General features: G+C 42.2%; 1 protein-coding gene across 1 annotated transcript; it reads left to right on the forward strand.

Annotated features, from left to right (window-relative positions):
* TET2 (tet methylcytosine dioxygenase 2) lies at window positions 1-24,630 on the forward strand. The gene is made up of 9 exons (XM_080620497.1): window positions 1-3,355; window positions 5,609-5,699; window positions 9,274-9,367; window positions 10,502-10,710; window positions 11,524-11,674; window positions 14,201-14,290; window positions 16,835-16,972; window positions 17,961-18,321; window positions 19,488-24,630. The coding sequence occupies exons 1-9, from the start codon at window positions 16-18 to the stop codon at window positions 20,900-20,902; spliced, it is 5,889 nt and encodes a 1,962-aa protein (XP_080476623.1). The 5' UTR covers window positions 1-15; the 3' UTR covers window positions 20,903-24,630.
* The last annotated feature ends 1,956 nt before the right edge of the window (window positions 24,631-26,586 follow it).

The following is a 26,586-nucleotide window of genomic DNA, read 5'->3' on the forward strand; positions in this document are numbered from 1 at the left end:
CCCGGAGCAGGCCAGATGGAACAGGACAGAACCAACCATGTTGACGGCAATAGATTGAGTCCATTTCTAATACCGCAATCTTCTCACGTTTGCCAGGCAGAGCCTTCTGCGGTGAAGCTACAGAATGGAAGTCCAGCAACAGATAGGCCTGAAGTTGAAGTAAATGGAGACCACAAGCAGCTATTCATTAAAAGCAACTATGGCGTGCCCCACCTGAAGGGAAATCCAAACAACCGCGTTAGCCCTGACCTTTTACAAGGAAAGAAAGTATATTCCAAATATATGCAAAATGGTGGGATAAAACGCACTTTTAGTGAGCCCTCTCTGTATGGACTTCATGAAAGCAAAAAAGTAAAACAAGACAAAGAAGTAAACGGAGAAAAAGCTGAGCCAGAGGATAATAATGAAAAACCAAGCATCTCCAAATGCTACAGTGAGAAGAAACCCAAGAGTTTTACAGGACAAGAAAATGAAGTTTCAGATTTGATACAGTCTACAAGATACAACAGTGGTGGTTCAGAAAACCCTCATGACCTCCTGATTCAGGATGAGCAGGACCGGGAAAATGTTCATCGCCACAACAGGGACATTGTCTTACTACTTAAGAACAAGGCAGTGCCAATGCCTAATGGTGCTACAGTTTCTGCCTCTTCCATTGAAAGCATGCATGGTGAACTCCTGGAGAAAACACTGTCTCAATATTATCCAGAACATGTTTCCATAGCCATGCAGAAGAACACATCTCATATCAATGCCATTACCAGTCAGGCTACTAATGAGTTGTCCTATGAGGCAACGCCTTCATCCCATACCTCAGGGCAGATCATTTCCCCACAGACCTCAAACTCTGAGCTGCCTCAAGTGCCAGCTGTAGTGGTTACTGAGGTCTACAATGCAGAAGACTCCAGTAACCCGCCTGTATTGCCAGGTAGCTGTTCGCTTCAGAAACCAGAACTACAGCTACAGCAACAGATTCCAGGCTATGATCCACACCAGTTACCCATAGGAAACAGTACTGTTCGTGGAAGTGTAGGGCAGGTTCCCAACCAAGACCTCTCTCTAAGTTCCAGCAGTAACCTGCAAGCTCAGAGTGTCATGCTGGAAAGGTATTCTGAGCAAGCAGAAAATAATGGTGCTTTCTTTAAACAGAACTCAACCTTTCACAAAGATTCCTCCACTCCTCCTGCTCCGGAAATGAACAGTGCACTGTCCGTTGTGGTGCAAGAAGGACACCATTCCTATAACAACAGATGTGGTGAAACTCTTCCTGGGGAGATAAAGAATGAAGGGCAACAGCAGGGACCAATGTCAGAAAGTCCCAGCCTCAGCCAACAACTTCACCCTCAGCAGAGACTTCAACAGCAGGCACAAACGTCACAAGATGACAGTGAAAGCTACCCGCAAGCTGCTGTGGCCGCCTCAATTCAGCAGCACCCAGAAGACATGGCGCCAGCGTCAGAGCCTCCCCTCCAAAGCCTGCAAGCACGTGGAAGCGAGGGTGAGCTGCAGCAACACTATCAGCATTTCCCAGGACAGAGAGAACCCAAGATTCCTCCCGACAAAGAAAAGGACCAAGTGAAAGAACCTGTGAAACAGGCTCAACATTATTCAAAACCAGCCTGGATAGAACTGGTTTCCACCCAGTTCCGCCAGGGAGAGCCTCCCAAAAAAAACAGCGAAGCATTATTGCGATCAATTCTTCAGTTCCAGGCAAACAGAGCCAAAACAGCCTATACAAAACAGTATGCTGGAAGTCCTGGTGCATTAAAGGGGCCTTCAGGGCAGCCCCAGAGCCAGAAGATAATGCAACAGGAACAAATTCCTCCACTGTACAAAAGCAAGACCTCCCAGCTGCAGCCGCATCCCACAGCCGACCAGCAGCTGCTGTTCCAGAAACACTCACAGCAGCCACAGCTCACAAAGATGGATTCCCTACTGAAGTCCCAAGTGCAGCAGCACCCTCCACAGCAGCTCCATTTCCAGCCAAGACCAGAACAGCAAACTGAACAGCCCTTAGGGGCCCCACTGAAACAACAGCACTTGAATCCCAAGCCAGGGGAAAAGGACCAATTCCTGCATTCACACATCTTGCAACAGATGCTTCAGAAACCCTCACAGCAGATGCAGCTGCCATGCAGTCCACAGCTAACCCCAAACCAACAACAGGCTCTGCAAATGAAAAATAAAGACCTGCCCCAAACCATATCCCGCTCCCAAAGTGGTGCTGAACAGTCACTAAACAGGACATCCTTCAATCAGCATAAAGTAAATGAATGTTTTCAAACTGGGAATAAGTACATGAAATCACCCGCATTCCCGCTGCATAACCCTCAGCTGGGCCTAGAGCAGGGGCAGGGCATGAACAACAAAGCTCCCCTTTACACTCAGAAGGCAAACGCCAGTCTGCAGCATCCCTGCTCAAAAAATGTGCACTTGACTTCTGAGAAGAAAGAAAACGCCGCAAATATTGAACGCTTTGGAGCCAACAAAATGCAGGACTTGCAACACGTGCAGTATTTTTCAAATAACTCGACCGCAAAGCAAGATGTGAATCACTGTTCTCCAGAACAAGAGCAACAGACACAACAAGCTTCAGTTATACAGCTACCACCACTCCAGCAGACACAATGCTACAGTGGTAGCCTGAACCAAGATCTCCCGAGCCAACAAGCTTCACAGATTCCTCAGCAGTACTTACCACACAGCCAGCAAACTGCCCCACATGCCCAAGACCAGAGAAGCTGTCATTTGCAGTCCCAAACCCCTAAGGATTTTCAAAAGCATGCTGCTCTAAGGTGGCATCTCTTGCAAAAACAAGAGCAACAAGCATACCAGCAACCCAAACCCGAGATTGGTCCCAGTGCAGTGCGTAAGCCTATAAAAATCGAGGCTGGCACAAAGTCTAACGTCTGCATGCGTCCATCAGCTGGACAGCTGGAAAACAAAACGTGGAAAAAAACAATTAAACAAGAGAATCAGCACTTTGGCTGCGAGAACATGCAACAAAAGAGCATCATCGAGACAATGGAACAGCAGCTGAAACAGATACAAGTCAAATCACTGTTTGATCATAAGACTTTTACTATCAAATCACCTAAACATGTGAAGGTTGAAACAGCAGGTCCTATTACCATCCTCTCAAGAAATACTGGTGCTGCAGATTTTGACACTCAGACCCCGATCTTAGATCAACAAACAAACTTGTCTGCTGAGAAAACCCCGACCAAAAGAACAGCTGGAACTGTTCTCAATAATTTTTTAGACTCACCTTCCAAGTTATTGGATACTCCTGTAAAAAACTTATTGGACACACCTGCCAAAACCCAGTATGATTTCCCATCGTGCAGCTGCGTGGGTAAGTGCTGAGATGCATTGAAAAATGTACTAACTTACAGGAAGGAAACGAGTCTTCAAGTTGGGATCGTGGAGTTAGTTGGATGTTTTTGTTGGAGGATTTGGGGGGTTGGAGGGTTTTTAGAACACTAATTAGTAAAGACACGAAATTACAATTTTATGCAGTTATGCCTAGTCCACTTATCCAACCCTACACACAGGCTCTTTCTCAATAATTCATAAAGCAATTACCTATTTGCTTTCTCAGTCAGAATGCTTATGACCAGTAATGCATCCCCTCACATCCATTCTCCTTCAGCAGCAGACATGTAATGACAACATGCTGATAAAAAGTAGGTCATAACTGTACAGTCTAATTTATTCATCAAGGTTAGATACAGCATTTGTAAAATAACTCTCCAGAACTCGAGATCCTGATGCCATTTTTTTGCTCTAAGAGTGAAATTGCTGACGCTTCCATCAGTAAAGCCTAAGCAAAGAAGGGATGACGGATTATTCCTCATTTGTTGTGGGAGTTTATCCTCCCTTTCACACCCTGTCTCCTGCAAGGCTAAAGAGATCAGCAGTTTCTTAGACAAGCCATGAAAGCAGTGACAGAAAAGCAGCGAGAGGGGCCCTCAGTATTTCTTCATGGCATACCCTATCTGCAAAAACTGGAAGAATAGAGCTGAGGGAAGCAAAGTAGAGTGACAGGTATGGGCCTGTAGCCTGAGCTTCTATACAGCACCGATACTGCACAGAGACGGGTCTAACAGGCACTTTCAGACTCTACTGGATGAACTATTTTGGCTGAGACAAAAGGTTCAACACCAAAAAGGGGGTGCAGGGGGAAATCCTTGTTATAGTTTCACTTACTGGGATTTCATACCAACCGTAAAAGAGGAAAGTTGAACCAGTGCTCATCCAGAACTGCAAAATGGACCTTTTTGCCTTTTCAAACTCTTGGGGCTATGTCTCAGAGAAGATCCATGGGAGCAAAAAGAGGAGGTGGTAGATTTCTGATGCTCCCAGGAAGAAAACTGGAAGCCAGTTCCATACTGTTCCTTGTAGTTTTATAAGAAACAACCTACAAAATGTAGGGGTTTTTGAAAACAATTAAGTTTTGTTTGTTATTTCTTTTTCTTGAGAAGGTTTTGCCAATGTAGTTGGCACAAGTTTTTCTGGCAATCAATTATTCTCACTATTTTTTTAGCCAGTATTGCAACCACTAACTAAGCAAAAGAGCTTATTCTTTCTCCACTTGCATTTTAATTCCAAAGTCTGAGCAGAACCTCTAGGAAATAAAGGAGCTTGAAACTTAGTTCCTGTCCTCTTTGAAGAACCCAGTGCCACAGCATAATTCAATAGGGTTTATTGCTCTTTCCTACCAAGACTTCTCCTTAGGAAGATTAAATTAAGCCATTCCCCCACTGACACATTGAGGTTTATAGAATGCTTTCATCATGCTTCCACAGGCTGCACGTCAAAAGCAGTATCACCTCATCCAGCCTTTGGAGTCAGCATGGCAGAAAGCAGAGTCAGCCCTCAGATAAGTCAGCACAGCTCCACTGTCTCCTCCTGAACCCAAGCAGAGCCTGGCCAGCTCACTGCTGGAGCCTGCCTCCTGGTATCAAACCAGACATATAGCATATATTGTGAATGCTGACACGGAACTACCTACACACAGAAAACTGAGGCCACATTCTTAGCATACAAGCATTTTGACTAACCCTTGTGCAGGATTTCTTTCAGCAAACTTGCTTTTTTGTTTTTCATTTCACAGAGTGTTTCTGTGGGTGGCAGAAATTCTCTATGTAACCTACTGGCCACTTTCTCAAGCTGTAGGTCCCTACACTGTAACATGTCTGCTGAAAAACAAGTACTGTACAGCTCACTAATGTCAATATTTACCATTGTTATCCCATTTGTCCTCCTTTCTAGATACTGGGAGAGGAGGAAGTGGGAGAAGGAGAAACAATTGTTCGGTGATGACAGGAAAATGCCTTTTGAATTTCACTGTAGTCCGAGATGTGAAACAACTGTTTGTGCTAGCAAAAGGCACGCAGTCTGTATCATGGCTACTGGCAGGATTAGCCACGTGCTTTACATGTTTTGCACAAATTGCATGGGCATACTTTGGACAGAAGTGTTTGAAAACTCTGACCCCAGACCCAAACAGCAGTATTCTAACGAGCCAGATGTAAGCTTTGCAATGTGACTTTTTACATTAAAGAATTAACCTTCAAAGTAATAACTTTTATTTTGTTTTAAACAGAGCAAATAATTGAAAAAGATGAAGGTCCTTTCTATACCCATCTAGGAGCCGGTCCTAATGTGGCAGCTATTAGAGAAATCATGGAAGAAAGGTAATTAGTGCAAAGGCACAGGGCAGATTAACGTTTATCCTTTTGTGGATGTCAGAATTTTTCCAGCTTTTGCACATAAAGAAATAAACAATTGCAAATCAAGTGATTACTTGTAGGCTTAGCTACTCCAGTGTTGCCAACATTACGCACTGTGCTATTCACCAGAGAGTCACAATATTTGACAGGGCTAATAGCCTGCTGCCTGGCACAGGCTGAGCACTTTGAGACAGATGCCAGCAAACCCAAGCAGGAACAAGTATTCACCAGCCTGCCAAGCAAGATGGTTGGCAATGGCTGCAAAAGCAGGCACGGACCTGGTGTCCCCTCCGGGTAGGAGAATGCCGAGGTAGAAGGAAGATGAAGAGCAGAATACCAAACCCCAAAATTAGCTTCCCCCTGCCAAATTACTAAGCATATAGTACAATCCTAAAGGGCTAAATCTAACCCGGTCATGTCCAGAGGAGTGCCACAGAGCTGCTGGATAGGATTTCAGCCCAAGAACTGATTAAGTAGTTCTGTGAAAAACATCCCGCTACCCCAAGGGTGCTGCAGAAAACCAGCCTTATCCTGACTGTGGACAATCCCTGTATTGTGCTGCATCCTGTGATGTATTTATTACATCAAAACCAGCCAAACTGGGAATTTTAAATGGCACAGAATGGATACACGATCTGTGCTATTTAAAAATATGCGTAAGCACAAAACCCGCCAGCCCTTCTAAGGTATTTGAAACTGTCACAAAAGTGACTTCTGCCTTACTTGTAGTGTGCATAGTCATTAATAGCCAGATTTTGAGAGGTATCTGGGAATTTAGTTCCCCTCTGAACTAACAAACAAAAAGCCACTCAGTAAGTCAGGGACAGAGGGGAATCTGATTTGTTAATACCTTGAAATCTGGACTCCAGAACTGCAGAGAAGCTCCAGCTAGTTGCAGAATCTAAAGCAAATGGGCATTACTGCAGTGCTGTGTCTGAGCTAAGGAGTAACGTTCCATAGCTTGTGCTCACCACTGCACGACGATGAGCCACTTAGAGGGTATCAAACCCTTCAGATTACCTCCAACTGTGAAAGTCCTTTCTCTTTCTTAGCACTTCCTTCCCTGTGACTCCAGTGCAGGGCTTGCCCCAATACTTGTTTTCAGCTTTGTGAGCAGCTCAAACACATGTAAGCTACAGAAATCCACTTCTTCCTGCAAAGGGGGAGTGGACACGGACACTCCTGAGAAGCTTCTTACAATTTGTTATCTCCAGAGCTCTCACTATCTGGTTAATTCTTTAGTATTTACCAATAATAAATAAAAGTTATTCACGTCATGATGTCAATAATTAGAGATGCAACTTCTTTCATTTCTTTACTTTGGAATGTAATTTTTCATCCTTAATATTGAACTCACCTTCTCACCTTTTCTCTTTTTCTTTTTCCTTTTTTTTTGCATTTGATTTCATTTCACGTTGGCAGAAGGAAATCCTGAGAGATTATAGATAACATGCATCTACTCAGCCAGGTTCAGCAGAGAGTAGCAGCAGCCACTTGAGCAATGGCTAGTTTTCAGCTGTTCATATGGTATGAGCTGTATGATTCCCTCACTGAAGAACTCCAGAACTCCTCCACACTAGTTAATTTTGTTTTTTTAAGTAAAAAACGGGCACTTAAAGATACTCTCAAGCACACGTGTGCAGTTGGTGACACTAATCACAACTGAAGCACTTTTAAACTGGCTTTCCAGGAATATGGATTGACTTCCATATTCAGCACTTCCAAACAAACCAGGATTTGGATTTAGACTTGCAGTTAATGTTTTAGCTATACCAGAACAAATTTCTTGCAGAATCCATGGTGGATGTATACATTTTACCTCTTCCTTCTCCCAATTCCTACTTCATGCTCAGTCAGTTTTGCACTGGTTTTAAAGCCAGTCTGCTTTGGCCTGAAAGTAAGCATGACAAACATCAGGCACAAATCCCTTTGTGACAGTGGAAAAGATTTGAGACAAAGTCCATTTCATTTCCAGTGTGTAATGTACAACAGATTTCTGTAGCATCATCTGCACAGTTGTCCTGCAATCCAGATTAGCAAATTGATAGAAAATGTTAAGATTTAAGAATGTTTTTTAATGTGGTTAATTAAAGAAACAAATGTATACTAACTTCCAGACCTAAGCAGGAAAAACTGACCTAACAGTTGCCTGCAGAATATGTGTAGTACAACTTGATTTTATTTGTCTAATTTCCTGTGACACTGAAATTTCACAATGAGATCACATCTAAAAATAAGCATTTTTCATTTCCTTTACAGGACAGAAGTTTAAATACAAACATTTGCTCTTAAATATGTCACCAAGATTTTAGTGCAAAAACAAGAGGGATGAAAGGTCAAAAGTTCTCAAGGCATCAGTAAATGGCTGCAGGACAGGAAGGAGCTATCTTGATTGCTCTGTAGGTAACAGGCAGAGAACAAGGAGATTGTGATTTAGTCCCCACACCTGGTTACTTAATCAAAAAAAGTAACACAAATGAGAGTGGCAGAATTCAAGAACTGGTGATGAAGTGCAGTTTACCCAGCTGGCCAAATGCAGCCAAGTCAACATCATGGCTGGATCTATAACATTGCAGACACTGAGGTTTCTAATACCTAGCCTCACCTGAGACCTGGTGTGCTCTAGGGCTCAGCAGGTGGGCAGCCCCCAGCTGCAGCAGCCCTGGGAGAGGCCTGGCCAGCGAACATGGTTGGAAATGGCTTTACAGGTCTGATGCTTTGTGTTGATTCAAGATTTTCTTAACATTTGCTGCGTATTTCCACCTGGTCCATCAGAGGATGTGGAAAGCAGATCCCATTTGCTCTGGATAACAGCACTACTTGCACGTGGGGCTAGATTCTGCCTTGACATGGCATAATCACCTTGATTAAATACTTCAGCAAGAGCTGAGCTTGCCTGGGTTTGTTGCAAAAAGACACAGAGAAACAGCCTCATTTGAGGGCAGCTTGTGATCCTCATTCATTACAGAAGTCAGTAAATGAGTAACAATTCATGAGCAGATGAGAAAGTAAAGGAAGTAGATATGATGCAATTATTAATCATGACTTAACTGATTCACACTGTATCTAAGGCAGAAACAAGCACAGAAAAAAAACAATTAACACAAAACAAAGTCACAGAGTGACTACTGTATGCCAGCTATTCCCTGACAATTATATACGTTTCAAAGTAATAACTTTAAGTTTAACCCAGAAATTAAAGAAAAATGTAAAATTCCTTCCCAAAATAAGAGACTTCAAGTCCACTTTTCAAAATGTCATCTATAACAAATTCTTTACAGAAACAGCTAAAAGGTCTGGGAATATTAATATGATATGGATAATTTTTACATCTGTAATGTATTAAAGATATTTGCTTCTCTTAATGTATCAATCCACCACTATAATAAAATCAGCAAGATATAACACACTGCACATCTCTCCCTCTAACTCACAGTGTTTATTTTTTAAGATAAGACTGGCAAACGTGCTCCATCTTTTCAGTGTTCACACAGAACCAAATGAATCCGCTTACTGTGCGTATTTTATTTTGTTTAAGATTTGGACAGAAGGGTAAAGCTATAAGGATTGAGAGGGTTGTCTACACTGGGAAAGAAGGCAAAAGTTCTCAAGGATGTCCAATTGCTAAATGGGTAAGTGATGTACACAAATGTTAAGACTAATGAATTCAGTATGATGGTTCGTGTAAGCAGAGAGCAGTTGACATGTCTGTCCTCCTCTTAGTTGACACTACGAAACTTAAAAGAGCTCAACAGCAGCAGTACCCCATGGTGCCTGTAGCCTGCTCCCACTCCAGTCCCTCACACTCCATTTCCTTTTGCATGGAGAACAACAAGAATAAAATTTGGCTTAAAGCTATAAAAACCTGAGAAGGAAAGCAGCTTCACTTAGATTTAAGATTCACACACCAGACATTCTCATTGCTCTTTAGCTTACAAGTAAGTCCAGTAAGTGCACCACAGTGATGTTTTTCAGATGCACTCCCAGTTAGACAGAGGCATTAGGACACCCTCTTAGCAAACACTGCTGTACTTCAGCACAGATTACCAAGTGGTTTGGGTAGCCTGGGGAAAGACAGGATGAGGAAAAAACGATACATGATTATAGTCTGTATGCATGCCAAACTGCACCTTTTTTTCAGAAATACCCACAGAAGCACAAGCACTGAGAAGCAAGGATGCTCTTTTATTTGAACATTACCACTTTCATCACTGTGATGTTTGTATGTAGTAAGGGCAAGTCACAAAACTGAGTGGCTGATTATGAGTTTAGCTCGGAGAGAAGGAGAGCGAGCTCTCACGTCCAGTTACTTAGTCCCTTCCTTACCTGCCTGCCTTTCCCCACATGGGTCTTGCCCTAAGTGCAGGTGTCCACCATCCATCTCTGTGCAGGGAGACATCTCACTGATCATTTCCTTTTGCTCACTAATCAAATTGGGCCACTTCTACCACAGTGCAGATTCAGGGGAGGGTTCCTGCTGAATCAGAGCATGGGGGATACTTTCACACAGCTGTTTTCCACCACTATGCCTTTCCACGCCACTAGCCAAGCTTAGCCTCTTAGAGTCAGCTTCATTAAGAAAGGGTAGCCCTGGTCCATATCACTAAATGAGAAAACTGGACTGAGTTGTCAGAAACAAAGATGACGACAGAAGTAACCTTCCCGGATGCACACTAATGCTGAGGCTTCCTATTCTCTTGCTCTTCATGTTAAGAAACACACTGTTTGTGTTGGGGCTCTGGGGGTGTGTATTGCTGTGCATGCAGGTAGTCCGCAGAAGCAGTCAGGAGGAAAAGCTACTCTGCTTGGTGCGTGAGCGAGCAGGCCACACATGTGAGACAGCCGTGATCGTGATTCTCATCCTGGTCTGGGAGGGAATCCCAACAAGCCTGGCTGACAAGCTCTACTCCGAACTCACCGAGACCCTGAGGAAGTACGGCACGCTCACGAACCGGCGCTGCGCCCTGAATGAAGAGTAAGTGGAACAAAGGGTATGCTCGCCAAACTTGAAGCCCACCTTTGGCCTCAGACCGTGCACCTCCACTCATGCTATTACCCTGAAATACACATAACCTCTCCAACTACTGCAGGAAGTTTGAAAACCCACAAACCTTGTGAGTAAAGCAACACAAATGTTCTTATAGATCTGGGAAAAACATCTTCCCAGAGCTGTGAAGTATCTCAGTGTATTTAAAGGAAGAGATCTCAGCCCAGGACAGCAAATACCTCAACCTTGAAATAAAAACTAGATGCACTAAAATTATGCTGTAAGCCTACAGATAGCCTGAACCTGAAGAAATTGCACTGTATTGTTTCCCGTATCTTTCTGACAGCAAAGAATATTTAGGCCCAAATTAACATAGCTATCATTGTATGTTACTTTGGCTTCATGGGTAGAGTCATATTTTAGGAATTATTGCCTAGCCCCTGTCAGAGTGCTTCCACATTATTGCAGTGCCATCAGCATATGCCCCTTTCAGGTGCCATGAATATCACTGCCTAACAAGGCACCACACGAAAATACCCGCTTTCGAGCAAAGCCAGGTTTCTCACAGAAGTGTAGAAACCCCTTAGTCCTTGCTTTGCAACCATGAAATTATTCTCTCCAATAAATTCTTCTGTTCTAATACATACCGTGCCTCCCTCTTTCAGTTCTTCATTATTTACTGGTGGCAGATGATCCAAGACGCATGACTCCCCAGAGCGCTGGCAGAACGCCGATGCCCACTGCAGGACTGCCCCAGGGTGACCCTCCTGCTCCTAACAGCCATATTCTCTTGTTTTTCAGGCGGACTTGCGCATGTCAAGGGCTGGACCCTGAAACTTGTGGTGCTTCATTTTCCTTTGGTTGCTCCTGGAGCATGTACTACAATGGTTGTAAGTTTGCCCGAAGCAAGATTCCAAGAAAGTTTAAGCTGATGGGGGATGACCCAAAAGAGGTTGGTGTCCATTTCTAAAATGAGCCTCATTTGCAAGGAGATGTTTTCTGTCACTCTGCAAATAGAGATACAGTACAAGAGACCAGGGGCCAGAGTCCTGCCTGCATGGCATACATGTAGGGTAATTAAATAACTGCCAGACAAAACTGATTGATTCCAGTCTCCCAGCCAGCTGAATTGACTGTCCAAATTCTGACATCTGGTAAAAGCCTGAGACTTGAAACCACATTTGCAGGCTTTCACAATTAGAGGGGAGGGCAGAGCCTGAATAATTGTGACTGCATTAGGCCTGCAGTTGGGCATTCCCCAGTGGCAGAGTGGATGGTTTACCAGCTGAAGGCACATAATAGTGTAGCGAGGATTCAGAGCAGCATTGGGACAAACGTGATGAAACTGTGAGATGACAATAGGAAGAAATAGGAAGATTCATTTTACATACAGTCCTGTCCCACTGAGTGTTTCCAGACTGGTCTCTGTGTTACAGCAAACTGGCAACTGTTTAAAACAAGTCAGAGTAATTAAAAAAATCACTGACCTTAGCCTGGGCACAAGATACCACTGAAGTCATGACTGCAGTGACTCCTGGACACTTCCAGCTAGTCATGTGTCTGGGAGGTTCCAGTGGCCTACTCTGATTTTTGGCAAGCACGTGCAAATTTAGTCCCTTGCTTGTGTACTGATGCATAAGTCCACAACTTTCCCTGTATTCTGGTGTCTTACACAAATCCAGACATTTCTTTCATCAGAGAAATAATTTCATCTTTAATCAGGGAGCCAGGTACTTCTGCATCCTATGGCCTGTGCTGAGAATAGCACACTGTTTAGAATATCATAGCATCTTAGAATGGTTTGGGTTGAAAGGGACCTTAAGATCATCTAGTTCCAACCCCCTGCCTTGGACAGGGACACCTCACACTGGACCATGTTGCCCAAGGCTCTGTCTTGAACACTGCCAGGGGTGGGGCATTTACCACTTCTCTGGGCAACCTGTTCCAGTGCCTCACCTCCCTCACAGTAAAGAGCTTCTTCCTTACATCTAACCTGATCTTCCCCTGTTTAAATTTTAACCCATTACCCCTTGTCCTATCACTGTCTTCATCAGTCCCTGATGAAGAGCCCCTCTCCATCATCCTTGCAGGCCCCCTCCAGATATTGGAAGGCTGCTCTGAGGTCACATAATTAACATACAGCTTTTCCTCCCCACCACTGCTCTTCTACAGCCCCAAGATCTACAGAATAGCTCTCCTCCAATCGTGCTGTGGCACAAAGCCTTCTTTATCACAGCCTGCAATCCTAACCTCTCTAAATTTTCTAAGCTGGATACCTGGCCAGAGCTCACCAGGGCACTCTTCCAACTTGCATTCTTGGATTTACTTCCCATGGAAGCCAGATCTGGGCTGGGAAGATGGTTTTACCCTCCAGTCTTGCTCCCACACAAAATTGGGGGCAACCAAAGCACACATCCAGAGCAGGGGCTGGGTCCTATAGCACAGACACAGCTTACAGACAACCCAAGCAGGATCCTCACCAATAAAAAAATAGAAGTAACACTTAAAAATGGCAACCTGCAAAAGGTCCAAGTTCTGGCAGCAGTGCAAGGTCACAGCAAGATATTTCTGACAATTTTATAATGTCATTTTGGAGTCCCAAGCTAGGATATAGTCCCATAGGAGCAAATAAAAACTTAATGCACCAAACACATCTCTCTCAAACCCGTAGGCTTTTCACAGCTCTTCACACATTCCTAAAATATGCAAGTGTACCACTTCAGTATGCCACTGTTCTTTATGTGCTTGTAATTAAATATAAGGGCCTCATATAAGCAAGGTTTTGAATTTGGGATTCTCATCCTGAGAGGATGGGAACAACTTTGGAGTATGTTATTATGGAACTTCATTTATAAGGAGCTTTTCATTTTGAGAGTGTGTACCTCTCTGTAAAGGAAAAAAGTGTGGTCATTCCTGCCTCCATATCACCAACTACTAGGCACGTCCACAGTTCATTGCTTAAGAATTGGGAACTTTCTGAAGTCTGTAATATTTAAACCATTTTAAATTGCTGCATGAAAGCACGTTGAAGTGCTGCCATTGCAATGTGCAAACCCCTTAGATTAGCCACGTCTACTTTATGGACCATTCTGATACTATTTCTCCCAAGTTTCTGAAGACTATTATTTTCCCAAAACTCCAGTAGGGAAAATAATGAGAATCATCATGCTTAGATCTAAAACATTACTGTGTTGAAGACTGTGATTCTTCTTAATATTAACCAAGTTAATACAGTATGTGATGTCCTCTTGCAAGGGTCACACTACACTATTTCACTACTTCATTACTTTAAATGCTGTGAAACAATAAAATTGAAAGGAGATTCACAACAGTTATTGTCTAAACAGGAATAACGGTCTAGGCCTTTATACAGCTATCAGTGTAAACATAACTGTGTACAGACCCCAACTTCTTAGATCCCATACATACAGTATGGAAATGTCATTGGCATTGAAATCTCTATTTCATCTCCTAACAGGAAGAAAAACTAGAATCCCATTTGCAGAACCTGTCAACCCTGATGGCACCTACCTACAAGAAACTTGCACCTGATGCGTATAACAACCAGGTATGCTGGGGAAAAAGGGAATTGGAGCAGTCATGTAAATAACCTGATCTTTACCACACTTTCCAGTGCTTCAACCTTGCCCCACACTATCACATACATTTTGTGCCAGTATTGCTTTGACACTGGGGTAAAGACGAATGGAAAAGAACAATTCCACTTAAAATGCTTTCAAAAGTAAAAGCAGCAGAATTTGGTCCGTTAAGTAGAACTTTTCACCTGCATCAACACAATAAAACTACTTCAGGTTTGAGCAGAACTCTTCAGCTTCACAACACAAATTCCTGGATTTAGTGTGAGTCACCAGCCAAACTAGAAAACAGCCATGAAGATGGTGTGAGATCAGTGGCAGAGCCAGAAAGGAGTGTGTAATATTGCACCCGAGCCCTGAAGCCACAGTTTCAGTTCTGCTCTCTCAAGTGGCAGGTGAATTTAGTTTTCACCAAAACAGCCATTTCAAACATGCTTTTAACGAGAGATTTCACATTTGGACACACTCAGCTCTGCATACGCACACAAGTGCCTGCACCAGCCTTCCAGCATGAGGGCATTGCACGCACATATTTTCTGTGAAGCAGTCTCCACAGGTACTAGCACACTCACAGCCTGTATGAGGTTCCCATCATGGCTGTCTCTCACCTGCATTCCTCTACCAAACATCCTTCAGATATTTGCATCAAAATTTAATAACATACCTGTTGCAAGCGCACAACTATTGGCCTTCATTTTGCTGCTCAGGTTTGCTACAACATTGCAACAGAACTTAAGAGTCCCCAAACTATCAGCGTCACTGCAAACTATGACACCTTTCTGTCCTGCTGACAGCGTTATGATGTAGCAACCACCACAAGACACATTTAAATCTCACTCCTTTACTACATATTTAGTATCAAGTAGGCAGGGTAAGCAGATTCAGGAGACACTTGCCCAATTTCGCTTACCTGATCAGACAATGTTTGGAGCCTCACGGAGGAAACCGTGGCCGTGTGCCCACTAGCTGTGGTTATCTGTCCAAATATCTGAGAGACATTCTGCAAGAGAGGAAAGGAAGAGGAAGAAGAAAAAAAAGCGAGGGGGTGGTGAACAATAAAATGGCTCTTTGCTTGGTCTGCTTCTCCGTTCCTGCAAAACTTCACAAAAGAACTTTTCTCCATGTAAGCCACGGTCCTGCCCAGCACTTGTTGAAGATACTTGCTTTTACAAGTTTCAATTTTTACCTTGTGTAATAAGGTGTGCGCATGGCTTGGCTTAATTCAGGAGTTTTATGCAGACTTTGTATGTGTAGGGAAACCCTGATCAAGCTACTGTTAGTGGCTTTAAAGAGAGATGACTGAGGCCAAATTTGTACGGTAATATGAAAGGTTCTAAACCCAGAAAGCCTTAAAACCAATCCCCCTTTGAATCCTGAGAAGAAATTCCAAATTCCCAGGTTTATTCTAATCCAGGTCTGGATTGCTACTGGATTAAAATCCAGCACAGGAAAGGGTCTGTTTTTCTAACTGGACCCAGCAGCACATTTCAGAGAACAGTTGCACCAGGATACTTTAATCAGACAATTATAGTCTGGCTAACATTTCAGATCACTCTCGTTTCATTCTAAAGAAGTTTACATGTTTCAAGTTTTGGTTTGTGGTTATTTTCAGATTCCAGGGAAATAAACATTCCAAATTTTAAAAAATAAAGGTCTGTGAGCAAACTACACGTCTTTTTAGGGATCTTGGATCAAGACTCGGCAAAACTTCTACTTTCAACTTAACTTAAAATGGGATTCATTAAGTTCCATTATGTTCCATTTAGATTTTTTTTGCATTCACTTGAAAGGTTCAGGAATTTCAGCAAAGCATTTTACAAACAGGGTTTAATTTTTGACTTTCTAGACAAAATACAAACCCATCATTTGTCTAAGGCTTGATCTTCTATTACAAAATCCTTTCTTTTTGTGTAAGGTTTATTTTTTCATTATGAACTCTTTGTAAAGCTCCTTAATAATGAGTGCTTGGGTAGAAAGTACTGTCTTGACTCAATTATCTGTCTTTTCGGTCTGGGGTTAGAGTTGTACTTTAGCTAATGAAATATATGTTTCGTGTGCCAAAATATTACAAATCAAAAAGCAAATTATTATTTTTCATGAAGTCATTCTGAAGTCAGTTTTCTAAAGCCATTTTCCCTTAATAGCTTGGTGTATTTCCAGTCTACACAAACACATCACTCTTACACTGCCAGACTCTGAAACCATGCACTGCATTTGTCATGTAAAAACACCAACCCCTGGCAGAGTATCAAAAGTAATATACAAGGAAAAGTATTACTGGCCAATTTCACAATCAAACCAGAGACAGAAGGTAACAGGGAGCAAAGCAGCAAGGAATGAAGTATGGATACTAAATTGCCATCAAGTTACTTGATTTTATTTGCTTTCAAAATCTGCATGTTGCCACCTCCAAGCTGTTAGTAGACTTGCATGTTGTCACAGTGGAGCATTCAGTGCTAATTCTGTGTACTGGGGCACACAGCTCAGCTGCAATGATACCTGTCACCTCTTTCCAGATCGAGTATGAACACAGAGCACCTGAGTGTCGCCTGGGTTTAAAAGAAGGTCGCCCATTCTCAGGGGTCACTGCCTGCCTGGATTTCTGCGCTCATGCTCACAGAGACTTGCACAATATGCAGAACGGGAGTACACTGGTAAGTCTGAGGTGCACGTAAGCCTCCTTACTCCAGCACTAATTTCATATATTTAATTCATTATATCCCCCCTGTTTAAATTTACACTTACGTAACACAGATTGCTAAAAAAAGAAACATTAAACAGTAACTGAGCTAACTTGCTACCCCACACAGAATTTTTCATTCAAATGAACAAGACAATGTATTTAAGAAAGGTTTAATACAGAGCTGGTAAAAGAAACTGTGGAGACAGTGGAAAGAAGGTCCCCGCAGGGCTGAAATGCAGTGTTCCTGGCACAAAATGGTTTATATTTGTCCTCTTGAAACATTTTTTTTCTAACAACTTTAGATCATAACTTTTAATAAAACAAAAATAGTCAAGGGTCTGCCGTAACTGACAAGTCAACCACAACCAATACAATACATATTTCTAGCTGATCTTTCTTCCTAAAACTGGCTGATGCAATGATTTTGCTACAGAAGAATTCTGTATCAGCATCTTTTTCCACTGAAATCCTCCCAATACCTGTTTTAGCTGCAGCTAACACAAGGAGCACACTCCATGACACAACAGTAACTTCCTTAAATCTTATTATTAACATTACAACAATGACTTGCTCCTTTGCAAGCTCCTGGAAGTTGCCATTGCAAGAGGGTGTGAAATACAATGGCAGTATGTTGCACTGCACGCTATTTCCAGTAGGTAGCTATGTATTACAGTGAAAAAGTCTTCGGGTGAGTATGAAGTCCCAGGTTACACTGTTTTAGCTCTCTGATCACAGCACAATGGATCACACAGTTGATTTCACATTAGGCTAATCCCTAACTATACTGTTAATTTCAGCACAAGTACAAGAAACAGATATAGATATATATACACCTTCTGTTTCTACTAACACTGTCTAACAGAGCAATGGAAGAAATTAAATTGCAGGCTTCTGGTGATATGCATATATTAGTCACTTGAGTGGTTTGAGAGACTTAGTCTAACACACCTTTCCAACAGGTTTGCACACTAACTAGAGAAGACAATCGCGAAATTGGCCAAACACCAGAAGATGAGCAGCTCCATGTACTCCCATTATACAAAGTCTCTGATGTGGATGAGTTCGGAAGCACGGAAGGCCAAGAGGAGAAGAAGAGGAATGGCAGCATCCAGGTCCTTACCTCCTTTCGCCGAAAAGTAAGGATGTTGGCAGAGCCCGTTAAGACGTGTCGGCAAAGGAAGCTAGAAGCAAAGAAGGCAGCTGCTGAAAAGCTTTCCTCCTTGGAGAATGGGTCTAGCAAACCTGAAAGAGAAAAGTCTGCTGCAGCACGCAACAAGCAAGGCAACTCGGAGGCGGCAGGTCATGCAAAGCAGCTAGCAGGTAAACACATGAATCTGATTGGGATCTTTATCAGCAGTGGTAAGCTTCCTAGAAATCAGGGCCATTTATAACAAATCTCAAAAAAAAAAACGTTCTCAGCCCAAAAACATTTTAAAGTAAAAAGAAAAGAGAATTTTTCAAAGTAATGGCAATATTGTAGATTTATAAATACCAGAGTGCCAAATTGTGGTCAACTCTGGAGAAGCAGGGTAAAAAAAAGTTTGTGATGCTGCTGCCAAATTAAAAAATGACCTACGCATCACTCACTGTCTGCCACTCTTAGAGAACCTCCTAATTTGAGGGGATTCAAGCTTAACCTCTTCACTACTATTTGTACTCTCTGCTTCAAGACCAAAAGCAGAGTAGGTTTTTCCATAGTGGAGGAAAAGTTTTTAAATCCACTTAACAATCCCTGGCAGTTTCACCAGTAGATTTGAGCATCCCGAGCAAAGGAGTTCGTTGTGACTGTTTTATTGTTACAGCAACTTTCTCAGAAAGGAAAACAGCAGTGCATCCAAGGTCACCCAGGAGGTCACTGAAATACCTATGAATAGAAGCCAGTTGTCCCGCGACCCAGGCTAGGGTCATAACCATTGAACGAACCACTTCACTTTAACAAATGATGGTTCTGCTGTTATGTCTTCGATTCATCTCACTTGTTACTAAACTGTAGTCTCTGTCAGTGAGTGCCACCATTGTTTTTTTACATACAGCTAAGAACATTTTTTTGAGACAGTTCTATTAATACAGATGAGAAGACTTATTCATTTTGGGGAAAAAGAAGGTCACTTTGTACACGGCTGTGTGGAAGCACTTTGATGCTTCATTTCATGGGCTACTTAAATGATGATTCAACTCTTTGGATTGTATGCATGTGACTGTGACCAGATTGCACTGTCCGCTTTTTCCCTATTGCCACTAGCATCTGATCTCACTGGATAGATGCCAAAAAGGATGAGTAGCCTTAGTATTTATTCGGCTTCTTAAGGATGGTATTTGAGATATGAGAAAGGGAACCTCTGTTAACCTATCATATGATATACGTTTCTTAGAAATGTCATGGATATGTATAATGAAGGGTCTATAAAGTATAGAGCTGGTTGTTTGGTTGCTTGGTTTCTTTAAAGCTTGTTTGTTGTGTGGATTTTTTCTTTTCACATCTACAGATCTTTTACGTCTTTCAGGACCAGCCACACAACAACAGCAGCAGCAGCAGCAACATCCACAGCGCACTCTCCCTAACAACCCTCAGTCAAATCCTATTAACTCATACTCGGGTTCAGGTTCTGCAAATCTCTATGTAAGGTTGCCTAATTCAGCCAATGCTTATTCAAGCTCTTCATACACTTCAGATCCCTATGGAGGGTCCAGTACCATGAACCTCTATACAACCTCATCACAGCCTGCGGGGTCTTATTTGAATTCTTCCGGTCCCATGAACCCTTATTCAGGATCATTAAGCCAGAATAACCAATATCCACCTTACCAATGCAATGGAAGCATGCCTATGGACAACTGCCCCTCTTACTTGGGCTCCTACCCTCCCCAGCATCAGCACATCGACTTGTATAGTTGCCAGAGCCAAGACCATATGTCTAAACTAAGTCTGCCACCCATACAAACATTATACCAGCATAGGTTTGGGAATAGCCAGAGTTTTGGTCCCAAGTACTTGAATTACGGAAACCAAAACATGCAGGTAGACTCCTTCAGTAATTGCACCATTAGGCCAAATGCACACCATGTAGGGTCTTTCTCCTGTTACTCCACCCACGAGGCTGATGGCCATTTTATGGAGGTTACCTCAAGGTTAAAATCTAATCTGAGTAATCAGAGCATGGATTATGCCTCCATGACTAAAACCAGTGAACATCATCACATGCAACCCCTTCCACATATAGCACATGACTACCATTCTGCTCCAAGTATGTTCAGTGGCCCTCCCAATTCACTGCATCTCCAAAATAAGGATAGTGAAATAATTTCACATGCAGTTAACGGTTTGTCTAACATGCTTCCAGGTCAAAACCATGATAGGACTACTCCCCAGGGTGGTTTAGAGAAAACTGATGTGCTGAATCCAGAAAAAGCAGAGGATCCCGATGATGTCTGGTCGGATAGCGAGCAGAACTTTCTGGATCCAGAAATTGGAGGAGTGGCAGTTGCTCCATCTCATGGGTCAATTCTCATAGAGTGCGCAAAGCGTGAGCTCCACGCAACGACTCCCTTAAAAAACCCCAACAGGAACCATCCCACCAGAATTTCCCTTGTCTTCTACCAGCACAAGAGTATGAATGAGCCAAAACACGGTCTGGCTCTGTGGGAGGCAAAGATGGCTGAGAAGGCGAGAGAGAAGGAGGAAGAATGTGAAAAGTACGGTCCAGACTACGTGCCTCAGAAATCTTATGGCAAAAAGGCAAAGCGGGAGCCTGCTGAGCCACACGAACCCTCTGAGCCAACGTACTTGCGCTTCATCAAGTCTCTTGCACAAAGGACACTGTCGGTCACCACAGACTCCACAGTAACTACATCTCCATATGCCTTTACACGGGTTACAGGGCCTTACAACCGATATATCTAACTTCACACCTTTGTTGGTTACCTCATTTGAAAAAACACCTTGTCAGTAGGGTAGTTCTTCTTTAGGTTTTGGGGAAGGCAAGGGTGGAGAAGAAAACAGTGTTTTTACAAAACTCATCAGTGGAAAAAGCCTCAGCACACCAGCAAAAGGAGGTAATCTCACTAGCGCACTTATTTTCCACTGGTTTTTAAGTGGCCACAGATGGCACGTAGGAAACAAGACCAAAGCATCCTATGCAAAAACGAAGCAAGAAAGTGTTTCACAATTTACATTTGAAAACACTGGCTCCATTACTGAAAGAGAGAATCTGCAAATGGATTTTTTTTTTTCCTTACAGTTTTGCGCATCTGTGGCCACTTTTAATGTCATCAAGTTTGCATAGTCATGGAACAGGAGCAAAAAAACACCCTAAAAAATAATACTGCAGTGTTACAACTGCAGGAATCTTAAAATAACATCTGGTGCTGAATCTATGATGTACTGAAATACTGGAATTATGGCTTTTTAACATGCAGTTTTTACTGTAAACTTATTAGTCTCTTGATTTTATTTAACTAAGTAGTTAAGTATAAAACGTAATGAATAGACAGCAAAACACTGAATTTATTTGGATATTCTAAAACCATGGTGCTATCTATGAGAATGGTGTCTTTATTTTAACAGTCGAACAGTTAATGCCTTTACAACAAAATGTCAATGCTGTAGTCAGATGTTCTTCAGCAACAGGAAGGACCTTTTCATTCATGTATGTATTGAATTTACCTGGTGTTAAAATAAGCTTACTTTTTAACATATGAGAATTACAAAGACCTCTGGATTTTGCTCATCCAGTCAAGTCCTAGAAAAGGACAATAAAATATATAGAGAGATATTTTTTTTGAACTAGTGTTTCAAAAGCACTTTGTCTACCTAAGCTTGGCAACTTGAACAATGCTGAGGTACTAAGACATTAAAAAGAAAAACTTAAAAAAAAAGGAAAAAAAAAAAAAAGAGTTTACTTTGATTTTAAAATGCAAAGATAATTTTTTTAAACTAAAAAAAAAGCTTTTAAATACTTTTTGGTTTAGCCATGCATCTGCTAGTGGGCTACATATCCATTTTTAATACAGTCAGTTATGGTAAAAACGGGGCTTACTGGATATAAGGGAATACTTTAGTACACAAAACACATGTTTTTCTGGTGCTCATCTCACACAGCTATACTGTAAAACCGTTTTCTACAATTATTATGACAAGTTCATTGCTCAAATATGTACAGTTTTAAGGAAAGGATTTTATATTAACCACAGGTAATAATTAGCAGCATGTGACAGACTACAACTAGCTAGCTTGGGCTTCTGCTGTTTCTACAGATCTGTATGCTCTTCAGCTATCGAATGGCAGACTGCTTTTGTGTTGATAATTACGTACATTGTGGTGTAAGTCATTTCTCGGTGCAAGTGTCCTCTTTTTCCAGGAAGATCGAGCAGACCGATGCCTACACAAGCTGAATGAAACAGGGTTAGTTCTGTGTGATTCCGTTGATTAAATAGATAAAACATAGGCAGCTGGCTTGCTGTGGTGGTTTTAACCATTAATTTCTATTAAAAAAAGAAAAAAGCAGGAGAGTTGTATAGTAAATTAAATTGTAAACAAAACTTTTTTTAACGCAATGCTTTAGTATTTTAGTACTGTAAAAATATTAAATCTATATATATTTGGGTTTTGAGCTGAATTCACATCATGGTGCTACTCAGCCTGCTACAAATATATCATAATGTGAGCTAAAAAACACATTAAAAAGGTTTGAGTGATGTTCCTACTTGTCATATACCTCAACACTAGTTTGGCAATAGGATATTGAACTGAGTGTGAAAGTTTATATATTGTACACCATCTTTTTCCCCCAATAGCCTTTGAAAAAAAGAAAAAGCATAAAAAAAAAAAAAACCACAAAAAAAAACCCTCTCTCAATACTTGACATTTTAGCAAGTATCACTTGAACTTCAGCTTTGGTTTTTGTTTTATTTTGTTGGTTCTAAAAATTCAGGGATATTTCAGCTCATGTTCTCCTATGCCAACGTGTCACCTGTGCGTGTGTAAAGCTGTTGTAGGTTAAATATATTATTCTTGGGGTTTTTTTTGTTTCGTTTTGTTTCTTTTTCTTTTTCCTTCAGGGATTTGACGCTTTCCTTTTGAATCCCTTCTCTAAGTTTTCTTGTACATTGTATTGCTGTAACTAAAACTAATTTTGTAAATTCGTTAGCTCTTTTTATTGTAATGAAAGTGTTGCAGAGATTTAGAATGTTTTGCCTGTTTCAAACGAATAAACACAAAGAAAGTAGAATGCACTGAGCTGACTAAAGGGAAAAATGTAAGGCAGGGGTTTGGCAAGTGACTGTTTGCTAGAGTTGTTCAAGTCGCTCTCTAAACAAGGCTTCTTGGATACTGTAATGAATAAAATAAGATATAAGAAGGTACAGTCTGTACAAGGGCTTCCCTAAACATGCAAACCTCCATGTCCCAGACGTATCTTGTGCAATATACTGTAAGATTAAGTTTGGTCAAAAGAAATTTTACCTAACAGAATCACAACCTGAGTAAATCAAAGGAGGCCTTTGGGTTTAATGGTCAAATATTTATTATGGCAATTTTGTTTTTGAATTCTCAGTCTGTGACTTGACCCACTGCATTGAAACAAAAGTTTCGCTTTTTTTAAAAGAAGAAATTAACGATGGTTATACGTCAGATTGATTAAATCATTATAAATCATCGTCTTTCAGTGATTGTGTTTAAGTCCTCTATTGTTCACGCAGCCCATGGCGGATGTTGGTGACTATGCCATGCACCGTCATTTGCCAAACTGCTGGCAGCAGGAAGTTTAGCTGGTGAATCAGTTTTGTATTGTAAATACCCGAGCTGTAATTTTTGGTGTACAGAACCCTGCCTCAGTTGGAACGAATGACAAAGCAGACATGAAATTGCTTGTATAGGATTATCAGGTTGACTATAGCCATACTTGAAGATGCTTCTGAGTGGTGTCAACTTTACTTGAATGAATTTTTCATCTTGATTGACGCACAGTGGTAAAAAGTTCACTTCTAAAGCTAGTGGTTAACTTGTGTAGGAAACTTTAGCAGTTTGACACTAAGGTAATGAACTTCTGTGTGCATTTTCTATGCTTATGTTCTACTCTTTTTTTTTTTTTTTTTTTTTTACTTTAGTTTCCTTCATTTTCATGAGATGTTTGGTATTTCTCTGAAAAGAATCTGAGGATGGTTATAAATACTGTAAGTATTGTAATGTAATGCAGGTTATTTGAAAGCTGTTTATTATTATATCATTCCTGATAACGCTGAGATGTGGGTGTTTTTAATAAAATTTATATTTATTTAATGCACTCTAAGTCTGTCTTGCAGAAACTTGTCTTTCCCTGCCATTCTTATCAGTGAACAACAAAGCCAGCGCAGTGAAACGTGGTCCTAGTACCAGCCAAAGAGCCCCAGAACCAGACAGCAGTTCTACGGCCAGGGAAACTGCTAGCCTGGGGAGCTTAAATCTGAAACTACGCTCTGAGACTCAGAGGAAGCTGCATACTGAAGTATTTGAGAGTATTTGAGAGTATTTTAAGCATACTGCAGCTTTGAAATGGAACACATCCACTGACATACCAGGATAACCCAACTTTTCCAGGAAGCAGGCCCACATACCACATAGAATCATAGAATAGTTAGGATTGGAAGGGACCTTAAGATCATCCAATTCCAACCCCCCTGCCATGGGCAGGGACACCTCACACTAAACCATGTCACCCAAGGCCTCATCCAACCTGGCCTTGAACACCGCCAAGGATGGAGCATTCACAACCTCCCTGGGCAACCCATTCCAGTGCCTCACCACCCTCTCAGTAAAGAATTTCTTCCTTATATCCAATCTAAGCTTCCCCTGTTTAAGTTTGAACCCGTTACCCCTTGTCCTGTCACTGCAGTCCCTGATCAAGAGTCCCTCCCCAGCATCCTTGTAGGCCCCCTTCAGATACTGGAAGGCTGCTATGAGGTCTCCACGCAGCCTTCTCTTCTCCAGGCTGAACAGCCCCAACTTTCTCAGCCTCTCTTCATAGGGGAGGTGCTCCAGTCCCCTGATCATCCTCGTGGCCCTCCTCTGGACTTGTTCCAACAGTTCCATGTCCTTTTGATGTTGAGGACACATGGGTTTAGCCCCCCTCCATCTTCCCCAGCTCAAGCATCACACAAAGAAACACGTCACTAGGAACTTCAGGATGGGAAATGTTGACAGCACGTTTATTCTAAGTTCTGCTTTGACTCCTGTCTCTAATGGGTTAGGAAACTAGCTACCCAGCCCAGTGCATTGCTCAATAAATCCTGTGCTTACACTGAAGGAGGGTGGCATTTTTATGGGCAAGAAGAGGGTGTAGAGCATCACTGCTCGTTTCCTGCTGATTTTTGTGGACACAGATGAACGCAGCATATTCACTGCTGGAATTTCCTCACTGCTTGAGTAACAGCCACAAATGCACACCTGGCAGAGGCAGGACAAGGGCTTTATTGGTTTTTCTGGGGTATTTATCTCCAACTCTTTAGGCAGTTTTTGGTTGATTTCAAAATACTCTCAAGCAGTGGAATGCTCCAACAGACAGTATTACTGCACTGGGGGGTTAGACGGGGTATTAGCAAAAATTTCTTCACCAAAAGGGTTGTCAAGCACTGGAACAGGCTGCCCGGAGAAGTGGTGGAGTCACCATCCCTGGAGGTATTCAGAAGACGTATAGATGTGGCACTCAGGGATGTGATTTAGTAGAGAACTTGGCAGTGCTGGGTTTACAGCAGGACTCCATGACCTAAACAGTCTTTTCTAACAGAAATGATTAATAAGAAAAAACAAAATGAAAAAGGCTAGAACCTCATGTATTATCTGCATCACATGTAATCTAGAGAAAAGGAGAAGCAATAGGAAAGTGCGTCTGAATCAACAAGAGGACATACATTCCTTGCAGGCACCAGGCAAAAGCTTGTTTTCATGGTCCCTTCTTTTAACTTCAAGAGATACCAGGACTGAACCCTTAAAATTCTCTTCTGTAGGAAGAGACAGAAATTGCTCTCTCTGTGGCTGCAAAGTGTTTCTGCAATAACTGGTGCTTGAAAGCTTTTAAACTCTCTTTTTGAAGACCCCAAGTTTGTGCTCAGCCCTTGTTACCCCCCTTGTCAATACCCGCACCCTTGGAAGGTTACCCTACTCTGTACATTCACTTGGCTGACTGGGGGAAGCAGTGGTTTAAGAATCCAGTAATGTTCTCCCTTGGCTCTCAGCATATTCCTAGATGGGAATGCCCTCAGGCAGGCTAGCGCACTGCAGCAGACAAGTGCTGCTCTTTCCCGTGCACAGGTGCACTTTAATGCATCAGGCAGCTGGAACCAACAGATGCAGTAGCTGTAACAAAGGTCTGTCACCCTTCAGCTTTCTCTGGAAAACGCTCCTGCCATTAATGAACATTCCCACCGGTCACCTTTTAACATCGGTGGGTCTCTTCAGTTGTGAATGGATCTTGCTTCAGAGGTGCTGCTAGCTGGGCACAATGTGCTCCCAGCCAAGGCCACTGTCTGGGAAGTCAAACTCACCTCCTCCCACAAACACGGGCTCTCCCCAAGCTGCTGATGTGCCTCATTGGCTTTGACAGGGGCACCCCG

This window comes from Psittacula echo (genome assembly GCF_963264785.1).
Source record: "Psittacula echo genome assembly, chromosome: 1".
Lineage (NCBI taxonomy): Eukaryota > Metazoa > Chordata > Aves > Psittaciformes > Psittacidae > Psittacula > Psittacula echo.